At 32.3% G+C, this 20,078-nt stretch overlaps 1 protein-coding gene across 1 annotated transcript in view; it reads right to left on the reverse strand.

The window, feature by feature from the left end:
- Positions 1–11,388: 11,388 nt before the first annotated feature.
- LOC132737679 (neuropeptide F receptor-like) overlaps positions 11,389–20,078 on the reverse strand; it is an 87,673-nt gene continuing 78,983 nt past the window's right edge. Inside the window, exons 3-4 of the mRNA XM_060725013.1 lie at positions 14,761–14,797; positions 11,389–13,876 (exon numbers count right to left, since the gene is read on the reverse strand). Of these exons, the coding sequence (XP_060580996.1) occupies positions 12,518–13,870 (1,353 nt within the window). The 5' untranslated portion in view covers positions 13,871–13,876; positions 14,761–14,797 and the 3' untranslated portion in view covers positions 11,389–12,517. The remainder of the gene's footprint in view (positions 13,877–14,760; positions 14,798–20,078) is intronic.

Consider the following 20,078-nt stretch of genomic DNA (forward strand, 5'->3'; position numbering starts at 1 on the left):
TATAAAATAATAATAATAAAATTTCAGATTTATCTAGCGAAGGACATCGAAACTTTGTTGTGTAATCTAGATTATATTACTGCAGATATGAACTAAACACACATTAACATTAATTGCTAATAAATTAAATGCCCGAATGAGGCCTACGTTTAGCCCGTCACACCCAGTGATTTCAGCGCTTTGATCCAAGTGAATATCATTTTGTGTGTATGCGTGCGTGCGCGCGCGCGCGCGCATGTGTGTGTGTGTGTGTGATTTTTGATGTCCGTTGTATCAAAGGTACAAGGTTTTTTTCTGAACGTGTGTCAGATAAACTAAGACATAGTACTAAATTTAAGCCACCTTTGAAAAAGGACCCATCGCAATGTCTTGACAACAAAAATATGTTAAGCCTAGACATCTTGATATTTAAACCATGATAAAGTTTATGCATATTACTTATAACTTACACGATAACACTCAATTTGATACTTACATATTTAAAAAGTTTGTGTACGTCAATTTCCAAGTCTAGCCAAATTCATCGGCGAAACGGAGATAAAAATATGCTTTTTAATGTAATGTAATTGCTTTTGAATGATTTTCTCACACGGAAATATGTGCCTAGCAAGAGTATTAACAAACAAACTCCTAATTCGCTCTAAGATTTATGCAATGATGGTATATTCCACTATCGCACTCCGTTGCTGCCGATACGCCAAAAAAAATCCGTTCCGCTTTTTAGTCATTCCGAGCCTCATCATGTGACCGTTATGCAAAGATTTGCAAAAATTGCGTTGACAGAATTGGAGAACATATTTAAAACGAATTGCCAAGCCGTAGAAGATCACTGATTCTGTTTAAATGTACCTAACACGCAGGTAACAAAACGTTATCATCGTGAAAATTTACATTTTTGTGATATTCGACAAAGCCTCAGTGGAGTACCCTTTAACATGAATCAATTGACAAAACTAGGTGCCTTTAAAAATTGAAGGTTTTTTTACAACATTAAAGTCAATCTTGGGCACGGTCAAAAGTAGGATGAGTCTTTGTTCATGCAATATTACTTCGAATGTTGTATTTCAGTGGTTCCTTGATAGTTTTTGTAAGGATTTTGTAAATGGTTACTTATCACTTTCATCATCAAACATTGAGCTGCTGTCTTCCCGGTCTTCGTCTAATTTACCACTGATTTTAACATTATGTTAAACATTCAGAAAGTTTTAAATTACCATCTCCTGCTTGTAATGTATTCTATGAAAATCTGTATATGTATTCTGTAGAGATGATGAATTAGATGCTATATGCCACTGTCTTTTAAGTCTTGGCATGTTAGCTGTGAGAAAGATTTGTAAGGCATGCCTGAGGTTAATATCTAAAAGCTTTCGAGAGAGACATGTTGCTGTGTTTCATATACACTATTAAATATTCCCGTGTGACAAGAGTCATCAATCATTGTATTCAGTATTATATTAAACGGACGAGTTTAGACATGGCTTTGTGCTTTCTTCTGTGAAAAAATCCCGATACTGCTAATGTTTAACAAAGTCAAATGCATCATTGTCATCGTATAGATCTGGAATAAACCAGTAGAATAAGGGGAGTTAAATCTACCAATTGAAATGATGTATTTTACAAGATATATATTTTACAACTTATTCAGCAAGGGGAAAATAAAGCTTCTTCACCCTAAAATCGATATATCAAAACTGTCTGCTTAATTTATTTTGCAACTAGAAAGATAATAAGAAATAATTTAAGCTGCGCAGTAACGGCCTTAATTACTTTTGTACATACAACAAATTTTGCTTTAAATTAATTGGTGGTACCAATTAGAATTTAGCATGGAATTACAATATTTCACTTCGCTGCTTTTGATTTGTTCCCTTAAAACTACATAACTAACATTAACCAAGTATACATTTTGTTTTAGGTTTTTATTACTTGGGGACCATACGCCGCTTTTCATGGAATGGCACGGAAGTGTCACATTGAAGGTTCCATGATAACCGCCGTATGAACACATCTGCGGATGTTTCTAAATTCAAAATTTTACTATTTCATGTTTAAATGTTGAATTCTGCTTAAGCCGGTGCTAGGGGGCGTGGACGGTAACTTGCCCTCTCCAGTACCGTCCATGAACAGGCTCAATCAAACCGAGCCTGCAACATTTTCAATTTTGCCGTGTTGGGCTTTCTTTAGGGATTCTGTATTTATCTATTTTAGGATATAACTAATTAAAGAACCCAGTCTTACACATTATGTCCGATGCAGTGAAAATCGAGACTTATATCAACAGATATATGTTTTGTTACTAATTGAGTTGTGTGACGCAACAGTCATTTTCGACAGCAAAGAAGCATTCTTGCTGAGATATGGCTAAAGTTGCACAAGAATGTATATAATAGATAATTTAAAACAAGAGGACCATGATGGCCCTGGATTGCTCACCCGACACAACCGCATCCAAGCAATGTCTTAAACAAGCATCATGGCCAAGTTTGATGACAACTGAGTCAAACATGTGACCTCTAGTGTGTAATGAAGATTTTTCCATATTTGTGCAATGTGACTTAATTTTTTGACCGGACACGACCCATATTCAAACTTGACCTAGAAATCATAGAAACAACCTTCCTGGCCAATTTCCAGGAAATTTGGATCAGAACTGCAGCCACTAGAGTGTTAAAAAGATTTTTCTATTTTTAGCTCCTGTGACCTAGTTTTTGACCGGACATGACCAATCTTAACACTTGACCCAGAAATCATCAAAACAACCTTCCTGACAAATTTCCAGAATATTTGAATCAAAACTGCAGCCACTAGAGTGTAAACAAGTTTTTTTCTATTTTTAGCTCCTGTGACCTAGTTTTTGACCTGAGATGACCCATCTTCGAACTTGACCCAGAAATCATCAAAACAACCTTCCTGTTAAATTTCCAGAATATTGAATCAATACTGCAGCCACTAGAGTGTTTACAAGCTTTTTCTATTTTTAGCTCCTGTGACCTAGATTTTGACCTGAGATGACCCATCTTCGAACTTGACCTAGAAATCATCAAAAAAAACCTTCTTGACAAATTTCCAGAATGTTTGGATGAAAACTGGAACCATTAGAGTGTTAACAAGCTTTTTCTATTTTTAGCTCCTGTGACCTGGTTTTTGACCAGACATAACCCATCTTCGAACTTGACCCAGAAATCATCAAAACAACCTTCCTGACAAATTTCCAGAATATTGAATCAATACTGCAGCCACTAGAGTGTTAACAAGCTTTTTCTATTTTTAGCTCCTGTGACATAGTTTTTGACCGGAGATGATCCATCTTCAAACTTGACCTAGAAATCATCAAAACAACTTTCCTGACAAATTTCCAGAATATTTGGATGAAAACTGCAGCCACTAGAGTGTTAACAATCTTTTTCTATTTTTAGCTCCTGTGACCTAGTTTTTGATCGGAGATGACCCATCTTCGAACTTGACCTAGATATCATCAAAACAACCTTCCTGACAAATTTCCAGAATATTTGGATGAAAACTGCAGCCACTAGAGTGTTTACAAGCTTTTTCTATTTTTAGCTCCTGTGACCTAGTTTTTGACCGGAGATGACCCATCTTCGAACTTGACCTAGATATCATTAAAACAACCTTCCTGACAAATTTCCAGAATATTTGGATGAAAACTGTAGCCTCTAGAGTGTTAACAAGCTTTTTCTATTTTTAGCTCTTTAGTTTTTGACCCGAGATAACCCATCTTCGAACTTGATCTGTATTTCATTGAGACAAACATTCTTACAAAGTTTGATGATGATCCAATCAAAACTGTGACTGCTAGACTGTTAACAACCCAATTGTTAGAGTGTTAACAAGCTTTTTTCTATTTTTAGCTCCTGTGACCTAGTTTTTGACCGGAGATGACCCATCTTCAAACTTGACCTAGATATCATTAAAACAACCTTCCTGACAATTTTCCAGAATATTTGGATGAAAACTGCAGCCTCTACAGTGTTAACTAGCTTTTTCTATTTTTAGCTCCTGTGACCTAGTTTTTGACCCGAGATAACCCATCTTCGAACTCGATCTGTATTTTATTGAGACAAACATTCTGACAAAGTTTGATGATGATCCAATCAAAACTGTGACTGCTAGACTGTTAACAACCCAATTGTTGACGACGCACGACGACGGACGCCGGACATAGCCCCATCACTATACCTCACCTTGACCACTTCGTGGTCAGGTGAGCTAAAAATACGGTTAGAAATATAAGCCTATTTTCTGGCAAACTTTTGAATGTGTGTTTCTTTCTACGTCTTTAATTTTGGTAATACTCAAATATCATAATCTCCAGTGCGGTTTAATCGCAAAATGTAATTAACCTTTATATTTGAACCAGTATTGAGAACAGTATGGAGAAAATAAAATTAAACTACATGGTTTAATAACTTAATTCAAGTTAAGTCACATGAATAGTTGTGTAAGGTTTGTATTGTTACAGGGATAATGATTTATGGCGGTGTTACGTAATGAACTGATTGCTCGACTTGTTCTGTAACGTTACAATCAATCGTAATTAAATCACGTACAGGTTTGTTTTTACTCGATATCGCACGATATGTGTGTCCTTTCATAACACCACCATTTCATGTCAGATGAAGAGAAATACAGTCATTATTGTAAACTGCGTTTAAATCTGATGGAATATATGTAAAGTTATTTCCTGTCCGCATTTTAAACTGATGGAGAGAAAAATTCAAACTATTTGCCATATTATTAGGTTGTGCAGAGCGCAGGTTTAACCTCCCTCGGACAAATATCACGCTTGTTATGTGTGTCCGCTTTATAGCTGTATCTTTTGCACCATTTGAAGAAAACTAAAACTATTTGGCAGAAGAATTTACTTAAATAAACAGATATGGCAGACAGTTTATCCTGACATCAAAACCGGCGCGTCCTGGGGTATCGCGTTGTGTTAGAACTTACATAGGCATAAAAAAAACTTCAAATATTTTGTGTGAACCAGCATTATCTAGAACGTAGATGTTTTGCATGTAACATTGTTTGGTAACATTTACAATATTTGCATAAATACTAACATTGGGGGTTACAAGTTTTCCCCCTTCCCCCTGGGTCACTTAATGATAGTCATAAATATGATAAGCATATTTTAAATATATTTACTCCTAAACTATAGATGTCACAGGCTCTTATATTGGGCATGCTCGAAACATCAATCAGCAGTCTTCTACAAAGTGATATTTACAATGACTCTGAGGTACCTTATGTAGACTTATGTTAAAGAAAGAAAACTTTGATATTTTTGTGGAACTCAGAGGTTAGCCTAGTGCCAAAAATGCTCCCATCCTCGGTAAAATTTCGTATTATATGGATAATTAAGATAAACAGTTTTGGACGATTTGTGAATTGGTCTCTTTCCGTATTTAAAAATATTTTTGAATCCGCTGATTCTTTCATTGGGTGTACATCTTTTCCTTAGCTGTGCTCTTGTTAAATTATTGAATTAGAGGAAATTATTTTGTTCTATTCAAAATCGTTTTATAGAGTTCTTTTTATTTATTCATTATTATTTGTTAATATTTCTATCATATCTCGTATTAACACTATCCAGGTATTGCAATTAGATGATTCACGCCTTTTGTTGTCCAATGTAATTGATGCTAAGCAATATTTTATTATTCATAATTAAAATCATGACAATAACATTACGTTTTACCTTTAAAATGCAAACTGAATATGTCCAAAAAATAATGCAGGAAAAACAGTTTCTATGGAGTACAGACACCATGATACATTTCCGTCGAGGCTATGAATGCTGACAGCCGTATTTCTCTTGACAATTATGTCTGCTTGAAATTCAGCGTTTGACAATTTATCCTGACAAATAACTAAAACATTGCCAAGACAAAATTACGGAAGTATTCAAAATGGCGAGAACTTAATGAATCTACTATAATGATAATCTAAATTTGGATATTTTCTAGCTACCGAACTGCTTTCAAAATTGATTTACCGAAAAATGGATATGTTGGCTTGTGGCCTTATCATTTTACCATATTGTAATTCAAAATTGTTTGATATTCATCTAGCAGTTAGATCATCGCAGACATTATTCACATGACATTAAAGCGGCATGCCTCCAGATTTGTTTATTTTCAATTAAAATTTGAATAGAATATTTTATAGTGAAATATTGTAAAGTGATTTTTTTACATATTGCAAACGGTACTTAAAATTCAAGTTAATCACCCAAAAGATGTCAAAATATGCAAAAAATGACCTATATAGCGTTAGTCACGCAGTAGACACATGGTGATTGATACAACAAAATCAGTCAATAATCGCATAAATTACTGATAAATCACAAAAGAGGTCAAAATATGTAAAAAAAATTAGTCCTAAATACGTTAGTCACGCAGTAGACATATGGTGGTTAATACTGCAAAATGAGTCACAAATCCCACAAAACAGATAAATCACCGTAAAGAAAAACCCTTAAAACAACCCTTATTGCGTTAGTCATGCACAAGACATATGGTGCGTGAGACTGCAAAATGAGTAAGTAATCGTACATAACATTTAAATCATTTCTTATATCTATTTACTTTTCTTAATATAAAACCTTAGGACACTTCTCGCAAGCTTGATTTTCTTGAACTATTTTGGCTCATCTGCAGGCATGCAGTTTTAAGTCGGTGGTCATAAAATGACACCCATAAACATTGAGTATAAACTAAATTAATTTTATATTCTAAAAGATTGTCTGCAATAATGTTGACAAACCAATAGCTTATACCGGATGATGGTTAAGATAAAATATAAATTTGCCTAAAAAAGAAAACGACTACCCGTGTCTTTTTAATAAATTAAACATTAGATGTATATACTAGTAAATATTTACAACAATTGTCCTTCTTTCCAAGTGATTAACTTCGTTTAATATTCATAATAATATGGAAAGGAATGGTGTCAAATGTACACTTTTTTGTATTTTAACCTGTTCACTTACTATTCAGCCTTGGATGGGTATATTGCAACTATAATACCAATACGGGACTCACGTTTGTAACGGAAATACCTAAAATGAGTTAATTTATCTTGAAAATTAACAAATAGAGGATATTGAATGAGTGTAAGTTCATAACTGAATTTATTGAACGAGCTGAATATAATTATATTATGCGAGACTCTGGCGAGCATAATATTGTTTTATTCAACAAGCTAAATTAATTCAGTAATGAACTACACTCATTCAATATCCACTATTTATCACATACCAACAATAAAGACCGTTTGAAGTGAAAAAGAACCATTTGTCATTAACGCGCCTACAGTGCAACGCGTCTTAACGCTATAATTATATAACGCAAATGACGCCACGTCGTGCCATTTACGGAGTCGTAAAAGCGGCACGGATGTGTGATAAAAGTTTTTTTGTTATTTTTTTTCTGGGTTTCCGCGATTTGAATACAATCATATTTACCATCAACTTAGCCGACTTACCTGGCTAATTGACTAGTATTTTCTTCGCAATAATCAACTACTAATCCCACATGACTTTTAAAATCAGAGGGGTGAGGCAAATACCATCAGAATTGATGCTCGAGATCCATTGCCACGGAGAAAATTGCCTCGCCCGGGAATTGTACCACCGACCCTTGTTTACCAATCAGGTATCTAATTAGCTTATATAAAACATGACATTTAATTGTGTGTTTCCATTTCTCGTTTGGCTTCAGAAAGATAAAATTTTACTTCTCAGCACCTTTTATTTTTGACGTCATTATTAAGTTTCAAAATACAAAATATTTAACTACCAGTCTTTGCTTCTTTTGTATTTTGGCATGTAGTGCAGCTTCATTAATTTAGTGTTTTTATTGAAGTCATAATACTATTTTTTGACATTTTGCTACTTTCGTGACACATTATTTAACATTAAGCGCTAACGTATTCAAGTGATAAGCATACTACATTCTTAAATCTATATTTAAAAGTTGTAAAAGTCATGTTTGCCGTTTCTTAGGAAGAAAAAAATCATGAGACTATTGTTCCATTCGATTTAATACTTTTATAAACAATAAGTATAGATCAATAACGTTAAGGCGAGAGTTGTATTAAAGGTAAACTTGTTCCTCTGCCGGTTTTGGTTCGGTGCCTTCTTGGTGACCCCCTGTTGTGACTGGCTTGCGTCGGGGGCTGCGTCCTGTGAACGTTGCCTTTGCATTAATGATCTTTGTTCTCATTGTTTTACTTATTAAATATAAGTTTATTACCAAAGCAATAATCCTGAGTAAAAACATAATTCATCACGACAGAGCATAATATTAACATTATCTAATAAACCCATTGCACGTTTTGGCCTGAACGGCTGCTTAATCTGTCAAATGTCATAATTATTATGATAAAATTATGTTTTTTGATCATTGAGGATTGTACAGGAGGTCATTTTTGATGTCTATTTCACATTTTTTGCTTTTCAAGGTTATTCTTCTCAACTTAACTGTAATAAATGTGAAAGTATCCTGCCTGCTTAAAAAGTTTTCAATATAATTATTCCATTGTCATTTAATTCTGCATATATTTTGTTATTTATATTACTCGTGGATTCATGGAAAAACATTAGAATCATATTAACGGTTCCATAATCAATGCCGTTTGGGACTTCTTCGAAATTAAAGAGCAATAATCTTCTTTTTTTTTTAAATTCAATGTTAAACTCTACATAAACCGTTGCTAGCTGGCACAAAAGATAGCTCGCAGAAATCATGGTTGTTCATGTATATGCTCAATCGTTTCCTTGTATGGGTTTAACATTGGCACATTACTATTTATATCCAGCTAAATACAATAAAAGTGAATTATGTAAAGCTTATAAAATTAGTTATTAGAATATAAGAACGAAAGTTTATTTCCTCTAGGTAATCAATCGATGTTTTTGGATTGAACCGAGTCAAAAAGTTGTGTGAATTCACTGGATAAAATTTATCACAACATGCGCATGACTATGCCATTCAAGAAGGATCAAACCGAACGTTAAACGTTTTATTTGTGCAATGGTAGGCAACCATTATCACTGCGGTATACTGTTCCCCGGATATAAGCGACGATATTTTCCAAACTAGTGGCTATAATATTTACCTCAAATGGTTTTATATATCTAGCTGTATTTTTGAAGCTCAAAAGACATCGAAGTATTACAGATACTTGTAAAATTGATTAAACTACCCTAAACGATCGGCTGCTCACTAGAAAATACTGACTGCGATACTGTAGAATCGTTATAAAATATATTACCGAGGTAAAAAAAACTGAATCAAGCAAGTATTCTTGATCCAAATTATTGGCCTAATATTCAATCATTTATTTGTTTTCTTTGTATTCCTTATCAGTTACAAATTATTTCCTTTTGCTCAATCATTTATTTGTTTTCTTTGAATTCCTTATTAGTTACAAATTATTTTCATTTTAGTGATTAAAATGTCCGTGATCTGTCTTGTGCCCTGTCCTGTTTTTGTTTGGGGTCTTCCTGGGCTCCTTGTCACTGGTTCTTGTTACTGGGTCGGGTGGGGGCTGCGTTCATTGAACGCCGCCTTTCCTTGTTGATCTTGTTTGTCATATTGTAGGCAAAAAGTGTGAGATTAAGGCCAAAAAAGATACAAGAAAGTGTACCGAGTATTGATTTTAAGTGTACAGAGTATTGCAAAATAGCCCAACTTTAGTGTACAGTGTGTTGCAAAACAAAAAGAGCAAATTAGAATGGTAATCGATATTTTTGTCTAATTTTCATGTCTGTTTATCGATGCCATTTAATTTTCTGATAATGTACTGTTTATGATATTTATCCAAATATTTCAGGTTCAACAATTCATTTTCAGTGTTATTACTGTTCTTTTTCTACGGACAAATATAGATAATTAATTTCGCATTTGGTTGAAAATCACACTATAATTGAAATAAAGTTTATGCTTGTTAATGGGGAGCAGGGTTGGGAGCAGGGTAGAACCATAAAAATTGACAATTAAAATCTTTAAATACTTGTCTCAAGAAACTGTGAGACCCATCTCTACAAAGAAGATAACATTGAGATGACATTTATTATAGGTTTCTTCAGGGCAAACGTGCATTAAGAAACATTGCGACACACTTAGTAAAATTTTGGCCCGAGGGCTAATGCCGTGCAAGTATGCCGTCTCGTCTTAAGGAACATAACCTTTTTATTGCATTTGCTGCCCTTTATCAAAATCTTATCAGAATTCATAATTCGTTGTTTTTTTAGATGTACCCGTTCGGCAGTCAGAACTCATTGCTAATGACGTATCAAATTTCAAGAGCAGACGGTCTGCCGTTGCTAGAATGCAGGTGCAAAATGACCGAAAGCTACCTTTAAATGGATGTTTGGCATAGTAGGAAGTGGGTTGATATCAGGTATTGGCACACTTGCTCAATACCGTCTTATATTGACAATCTTGAGCCAGCATTAATGTACTTTCCATGAAATTTTCTTACTATTTATAGTAAGATATTCAAAAATTATTAACAAATTCTGAAAAGGTTGATCCTTCGATAGCAACGAGAACTCTTTAAACACAGAAATTTGCTGACTTCGTTGACTGAGTTTTTTCATGAGCAGGAATGAAAATCGCACTACCTATGGATTATTCGCAGATGTTTCCAGTAAAGTACCTCCAAACTCTCCATATTCTGTACATACAGTGTCAATTAGTATACACAATAAGAAATAGTTAAGATTGAATGTAGAAAATACTCTGTGTTTACTACTCGCATTTACTCGATATTAGTAACCAATACTCGATACAATAAAAAGCAATACTCGTTACACCGGAGAGCAACTCCAACGCAATACTCGGTACACTGACATGTGCATTGATTCTCAAAATGAGGTGTCATCTGAGATTCTGTTGTTGATTGAACATTTATAACATAAACATTATCATCGTTATCACATTTCACTCGATTCAAGTTTTTTTCAAGGAAGTGAATGCACAAAAACATCAAATTTGACTGATCCGAGCTCATTTATCCGAGTGCAAAGACGAATTTTACTTCCTAATTACATTTCAAAGCTTTTTCTCAACATTTATGGGTTTTCAGTAGCTAGAGAAATTATTGAACTATTTGTTTTTCTATAAAATTTATATCAAACCAATTCAAAATGACTAAATATCGTCACTAAACTTACCTTTGTTCCCCGTTCAAAGTCGCGAAATGGGATGAAAGTCCTCATAATATCGAGCAATATCCGGGGTACAGTATACCGCAGTGATTATGGTTTCTTTTCTGATATATTAATAAAATATACTAAATTAACTGAAATTATATTTGGTTCGCAGTAATACCTGACGATAATAAATAAACTGATTGATTAAATGTTTATTTCAATATACAATACTAACCCATAGTTGATACTTGTACTGTATTACAAAATGATGACAAATTTAAAAAGCGAATGTACTTAAATGTAAAACTTTGTTGATATTAGCATACGGCAGTACGCAACAATTAAATTTTCAGCTGTGAAAACCTATATTTATTACTCAACACTATTGTCAGTTATGCTTTTAATTTATGTATTTTCCCCTACCTGATCAATTTTAAAAACAAATTACCAGTATCATATGTACTCCAGGGCGAACACAATCATTCCGATATTGTTGTAACAATATTCTCTTTGTCCAAAAAGATACTAAAATATTCATACGCAAATATCCGAAAAAAGGCACACAAAACGCCTTTATATTTGCTGTTAAATTACTTCCTATCATAATACGTAACGAAAAAGACATAGAATTCGTATAAAAATCACAGTCTATTTTATAAGTATTAAACTACATGTAATTTTTTAAAAACTGTTTATCATACGCAAAACTAACAACTTCTATATCTGAAGGAAAGGATTCTAAAAACAGTGTGTTATATAACGTTATCTTAAAAATATTGAAAGAAAGGTACATTTGATTCACTCTTATAAGGAATTGTAAACAAAATTACAAACTGTACGTACACAGTTGACATAAATACCATAAACCACAATTTGTTATACCTATACAACAAAATAAAAAACAATGTTTTGAAAAACAATTTACAAAAACACGTAGCTTCAATTTTTTTCAAAATAATTACATTTATTTCAAGAATTACAGGTATTTAGCCAAAATGTATTTACAGCGACAAGGCAATATGTTTTATATGAAAACAGCATGTAAAAATTAAACTGTTGTTTGATGAATTTCATAATCAAAACTATATCTTAGAGAAAAGAATATATTTACAATTTGGTTTCAAAGTTCAACTATTTATTGAACAAAAGTATAAACTATCAACTGGCCGTCAAAAATATCTTTAAATCTTTAAACGTTAAGAGTTGAATTTATTTATAACTGTGTAAACATATTAATTGAGACATAAGTTAAAGTAAAGTATAGTATGTACACATACATGTCTTTGCACTTTCGAAATAATCCAAACAATCAAATACATTTCAAACTCAAAGTATATTTTACAGCGACACCGCTGATTGTGGACATGTCTGATCAATCTCAGTTGTCATAAACATGTGTGATGTATTTGTAGGACGCCTATTTGCTGCCCTTTGAAAACCATTAGCATTTCCACCATTTTCTTCTGGCGAAAATGTTATTACTGGAAGACCTCTCTCTCTTGCTCTGCGAAGAAAGAACCATCGTGGTTTTTCCATACTACAGCAGGAGCAACGAAGTACTTTCACAAACTCTTTTCTAAAATTGTCATTTAACCATCCATAAAGAACTGGGTTACTGCATGCTGAGCTCAATACAAGCGTATGACAAACGATATACAAAAGATTAATGTCAATTGATTTGTTTGTAAAAAAGATTTTGAACTGGAATTCAACAAGGATGTTGCTGATATTTAATGGTAACCAGCTAAACACGAACACAACTGCTATCATCGCCAACAGGATATTAGTCTTTCGCTTTCGTGCGGACCGACCTTCACCTCGTCTGTTCCTATTTACATTTGCAGGTGGTGGGCTATTAACGTCTCCAGAACTTCGTTGCGGGCGTCTGTTGACCATGCGATATTTCAATTTGTTACATATTCTTGCATGGGCAATAATTACAGTTATAACAGGTAAAATGTATTGAACAACCATAGATGCCACTGAATACGCTCCTTTTTCAGCTCGTAATGTCAAATCTTCCGAACAGTAACAATGATAATAGTCAATACCAGGTACTGGTTGTTCCTGGTTATATACTGTAAATATTATCAATGGACTCGGCATTAGAAGTGAAATCACCCATATTGTTATCAGCGCGGCCGCTCCTCCAAGCTTTTTCATACTGTCTTTTGTAGGATAAACAATAACCTGGAAGCGGTCTAGAGCAATAGCGGTAATACTTATCGTCGAAACAAATACGTTTGTTCCCTGTAACATTGCTGAAAGTTTACACATGAACGAACCTAAATGCCATTGTGTGCTTATCAATCGATACAAGTTGAGCGGTTGCGTGAACAAACAAAGAATAAGGTCTGAAATTGCAAGATTTATGATGAAGATATTTCGCGGTGTACGCATATGAGAATTTCGAAATACGACAAAGCACACCAATCCATTCCCTAATGCACCAAATATTATCATTATTGAAAACACCGTTATGATTATAGCTTCAGTGGCTCTATCAAATTTATTATGTCTCTGACTCTTAAGCACTTTTAATATTTCATCCGCGTTAAAGTTTGGGGTCCCAATACCGGTAAAGTTACCGTAATAATCATAAGTAAACGAGTCACTGTAATGCAAACCGTCTGGGTAAGATGGAATAGTCGTCATATTTGATTCATTCGGGATGAGATATTTATGGGTCATTTTTTCCTGAAAATACAAACAAAATATGTTTAGATTAATGCTATTTGTTTGAATCAGAAATGTTCATTATGAAATTCATATCTTTAGTATAGTTTCTTTTTTATATACATTTCATTTGTTTTAATTATCAACTGCGAGAAATACCAAGAAATTTATCTATAGCAAATTGCATTTAAACAATACAAAAGGGGAAACGATATATTTCATTTTTTCCACTACATGCATGCTAAGCATCTGCTAATTAATTCAATGTAGTTAAATACTAAGCTAAATGGTTATCTTAATATTCCGATTATGATACAAATGAGGAAAACAAACTATGATACAAATGAGGAAAACAAACATTTTGTACATAAAACAACAGGTAAATGTTTAAATGTCACTTGAAATGGTAACCTTTATATATCATAACATTCCAACATGAATTGTTGAGAAGTATTTAAATCAATATTTTGTCATTGTTTTCTAAAACATGTAATAACGGTTATATATTATTATACTAAATTCAAAAGACATTTTACCTTTTGCCAATATCTTTTGTTATAATACATTTAAGTATTCCTTATAAAGTATATTAACATGACATGTACATTCATTAAGAAATATGAAATGTTTACAAAGTACGCGACACATTACAATGTATAAGGAAATAACATTAAATCATAATAAATATTTTATTGAATAACTGTCATATTGCCATTTACACATCGTCTTTCGTGGAAAAGCAAGCCTTTGGTAAAACAGGTCAAGTATCGACGTAATTAATCTGATTGGAAATTATATTTGCCAAACACTTGTGAAGAAGTCAATAGATGTACCTCCCTACAATTATAGACGACATGTTATATGACAGAATTGCATTGGTAGTGTATCAACATAAGAGTACTTACGGACTGATGTAAAAGTATTGTATGGGTTGAGCTTGTCCTGTAACAGAAATTATAAAAAAGTGATAACATTTGACATTAATATGTGTATAGTATATTATTATCTTAAACAGTTAGTTATTTTACTCTCCAGCTTTGCAATAGGAACATATACCCACTTACTTCCGTTTGTTTTTGGTGAACAAAGACACTCAGTCTATTTAACGATGAATATTCCAATTAAAGATAGATATATATGGATTAAATTGATACATATACACTTAGTGATTTTAAACACTATATATGCATTGTGAATAAAGATTATGATATTTGCCATGAATCGCTTCATAAAATGTATTCAAGTGGTCACTCAAAGTGACGGATTATTAGTCAGTTAAAGATGTGTAAATGATAATATAGAGTTTAGGCGCTAAAACATCACATTGTTAAAGACTGTAACTTATAATGCTAACAATATTAAAATAGCACCGAAATGTATTAAATGATCGATATTCTTATTGAATCGTAACATGTTTGCTTTCTTTCTGTATACATTTTGTACCACTGCCCTGATATTATAAACTTTTATCACAATTTATGTTCATTTATTACTCATAACGGTGGAATTCTGGTTTTATTTTAATAAGTTTTTTTTAATTCATTTTAATTATATGTTTTACTTAATGTCTGCACAAAAGACAAGATTTTAAAAATACGAATATGTTTAAAGAAGTTCAACACTACAAACATTTTTTTTTAATCTACAGAAAGAAAGATTTATTCATATCTGAGGCTTTATGTTGATTTACGTATCAAGTGATATCACTGTTTTCTACACTTATTTATGTATTAATAATACGTATTTACGCAGTTTGATTTTGACAGAAAACCATTGGAAGAATCAATATTGTATTACATTTACGTCATATGTAGTTTTTATATAACCATTATATCCAGCAAGGTTTTATTTCGATTGCATAATATTTGGAGTTCTGCTAAGGATTGTGTATCTAGTTTAAAGATAAGCTGGCTTTTGATAATAAATTAATGTACAAATATTATTCCATATTTCATTCATTCACTGCATTTCAAGGTAAGCCTAATCACGTTATTCTTTTGAAATGTCAAACGTGTGCTTAATAATGGACTTAGAGCATATAAGATGTTTAACAACAGAGGAACGTTGCGTTGCGCTGAGTGCGCAGGTATGTATCGCAGAAGGTCGTTACAAGCTAAATTTATCAAACACACTAATGAAACGAAACACAAATTGTCAACACGATTTCAAGATCCCATTCTTTAAATACATTTCACACTTAAAACTTCATATGACACAATTACACACACATACACACACGCGCGCGCACACACACACTAGATACCGTTGTCTGACGCAATACTAAGTGTAAGTATTAAATGATACCTATTGACAATACTTTTTGAAAGATTCAAAGAATAAATGAACACTTGTTATCAATATGTATTTGTTGCAAATCAAAACGCTTAAACTTATTCTATTCAACGGAATAAACCCATTAATCTTAAATATTACGTAAATATTATCTTACAAAAACATGATGGTATATGACTTTCTTTAGTCAATTTTGTCATAAAACTAAACCTAATCAATCAGATTTGTTCCCGATGAAAAGAAACAATCTGCCGTCATAAGTACATAAAATATTCATCATGAAGGATTGATCTCACAAATTGGTCGAGACAGTACAATAAAGTTCATCATATCCCGAAAATAACAGCCTAGGTTTGTCACAAGATTTATAATAAATATCTCAGAATATAAGAAAATGTTCAGTTAGGTAGACTTCGAGCACTGGTATAACAACAATGATACACTGGTATTCTTATAATAAATCTGAAAATAAATAACTGACTGATTTTATAAATGATGATTTATCTCTACAAAACATTTAAATTCAAATCTATATGACTTTTATAACAACTTAGATGACGCAATCTTAATAAATATAACTTATGGATAAGTATTGTCAATTAAGGTATTATTTACATTATTTTTGAGAGAAAACTAATTATTTTTCTTCGATAAAAAACTATTTAATATGGAAGTTGTAATGTTATATTTCTGTGTTGTATAAAAAACGAATGAGTGTGAAAAAATGCCAACAAGCCATAATAATCAATAATATCTTGATGTCTCGGTTTCGATGATTTCGAGTGCAGTCTAGGGGACGCGGACAGTATATTGCACTTTTTAGTTCCGACCATGAACAGGATCAATTATGGTTTTGGGCGTTCTAGGGATTCTGTTGTTTTTGCTTGTTTTGTTTTTTCCATATTATTTGATTATTTTCTGACCATGAAAAACATTAATATCAAATGAATCATATTCATTAAATATTGTGTTTTGGTTTGAATGTTATAACAAATGTTAGCTGATCATTTACCGGGAGAGAATTTCTCGCACAAATCTGTATTTAATTACATATATATTTACTTTGTGTACGTATAATGAAATAAATAATGTTTAAATCTATTCAAGGATATACTTTTACTCGGTTTTTCATATTTTGATGTACGACTTAAGCATGAAAGATATAAATCTGACGACATATTCTGCTGCATGTTAAGAATTTCCTAAACAACATGTTAAATATTAAACATACATTTAGTAAGCTGACTGGCACAAACATAATATATTTGGATATATGGAGTAAATGCTATAGTTATGTTCTTGAATTATTGTATATATTTTTACAGTCGATAGCAAACACTTACAGAATGCCATAGGTAGCATGTAGGCACAACAGTTTTAAACCGTTTTTTATCTGCCATAAACAAAAAAGAAACAATAGTGACAATAACAAAACATTTTTATAAATACTAAAAAAGCTTACACACTATGTCGAAACATTAAAAAAGGTATCGACATGTAACTGAATAGATTTGTCCGTCACTAATTTGAAAATAAATAGAGCAAAGTTAAATCAGTTTTAGTACAACTTAATTATATACTAAAATAGAGTTAATAAGAATCCCTAAAGAAAGCCCAACACGGCAAAATTGAAAATGTTGCAGGCTCGGTTTGATTGAGCCTGTTCATGGACGGCACTGTCGAGTGCAAACTACCGTCCACGCCTTCTAGCACCGGCTTAAGCAGAATTCAACATTTAACATGAACTGGTACAATTTAGAATTTTGAAACATCCGCAGATGTGTTCATATGGCGGTTATCATGGAACCTTCAATGAAACACGTAAACATATACCATGAAAAGCGGCATATGGTCCCCAAGTAAAAACAAAATACGTGTGCCCTAAACAATGGGCGGAACTAAATAAAATGGAATTTTGAAAGGGGATCAGAGGTTATGAGGCCTGCATATCACAGATGAGACGTCAAAAGACAAATTTAAAAAGCAGGCCACATATCCTAAGGGTGATTCAACAGTATTCAAGTGAGGAATACTGGAACCACCCAACAAGAAAATAGCCAAATAGAAAGAACTAAAATACCACAAGCACATCAATATTGTCGTGCTGAACGATCTTTAAGGATCGGAAATATAACATCTCTGATTGAATGTAAACAACTTGTTTGCCTTATAACATTTCCCATCATTAATTAAAACAAGAAAGTCCAAACACTTGTAAATAACGCAAAAGAAACTGGTTAATTAAACAATACAATAGAACAAATACAAATAACTTTATTGCAAATAAAACATTATTACATTTTGCAAAACTTTAATCATAAATGGATTATTATTTCATTTTAGGTGCAAATATAACGCATGAATCCTTTCATTAAATGTGAACATGTTTCATGATAACATAGACAGTTGATAAGCTTACGAGATAACTCGAGCTGGTAATCAAATAAACTGACAATAACTATTGATCATATCAACATTTCTTAATTAAACGAGTCTGCCATTTCTTATGTTAGTGTACCAGAATAAATATCCTGACCATCAACCAATATAGATTCAAGAACTAGTCTATGATCGTAATTAACGATTATGTCAAATAAATGTATGAATGTCCGATGATTTTCTTTGTGTTGGTTAAAAATTTACACTTCACAAGTAATGATTTATAAAATGCAATTAATCAAACTATAGGAAATTAATTTTTTTTTTGTTTAAGATATATTATGCTCAAATTTGGTATTTGACGGTATTGAAAACTATTACACTGTATCTTTGTAAATATAAAATGAACAAGTTCCGACTTCACACAATGCAGATATGTTATGTTTTAAACTCTACGTGCTATAGGAGGTAACAGTATGAAAATATGTTGTCATAAAAATAAACTGGCAGTTTTTTAAGAAAGGGCCAACATTACCTGAGTGTAATAGGAAATGCATCTTCCCAAATATACTTTGCACATTATGTTATTCGAAATAGAAATATTAAGTAAGAATCTCATAGTTTTCAAGAAATGTTTGGGATAAAATTATTTTACTCAAATATGAGCATAGTTTATCTTTCAGTAAATTTTGTTTCAACATCTAATAACCATCGGATATTCGAACATTCAATATACAATATAGTACATTATGACTAATATAATAACAATACGACACATGCGATTCAGGAAGACATCACATTGGTAACTCTACACGCACATAATTAAACGTTAACGTGCGTTGCCATTGTCTAATTATCGTTCAGAAATATATTTTCTAACTTTGAATTGGAAAAAAGCATGAAAGAACACCGTGTTTTATTCAATTTCATTTTGGTTTATACATAATTTATTTTAGTTTGATTGTGTATTTTACAATTTTATTTTATACTTTATTGCACATTTCATTTTAAACTCTAGTAAATGAAGCCGCCAAGAAAGACAAAAGGATGAAATAAAATAATATGTATATCTAACTGGAAATTCTCGGGTTTGTTAAATCCATCCGTACTGGTAATTATTAAGACTTAAACGGGAGGACAAATGATTTATAAACATGAGTTAGTTGAGGATATGTGATTTTTAATTAATTGTGGCAATATATATAGACTGCAAAAGAGCGTGGTTCGATCTTGGTTACATCGATGACTTTTAAAAAAATGATATATATGAAATATTTACAATATTCTACCACTTAATTATTAGTGTAGAGCGTTATCTTTCACATATTTTATATCTAATTTGACATCACTGACGTTTTTTGAATGAGAACCAAATGGAACGAAATTATAAATGTACCGTGAAATAAAATTATGTTAACATAATTAGTATAATTATGTTCTGTTGACATAATTAGTGTTTATTTAATAATCTAGAACTTTTTACTGTCTTTTACAAAATATACAAGAAAAACATGTGTTATTTGTCTCCACGGTCAGGGTCGCATTTATCAAA

This window comes from Ruditapes philippinarum, unplaced genomic scaffold, assembly GCF_026571515.1.
Source record: "Ruditapes philippinarum isolate M1 unplaced genomic scaffold, ASM2657151v2 ctg131_1_1_1_1, whole genome shotgun sequence".
Lineage (NCBI taxonomy): Eukaryota > Metazoa > Mollusca > Bivalvia > Venerida > Veneridae > Ruditapes > Ruditapes philippinarum.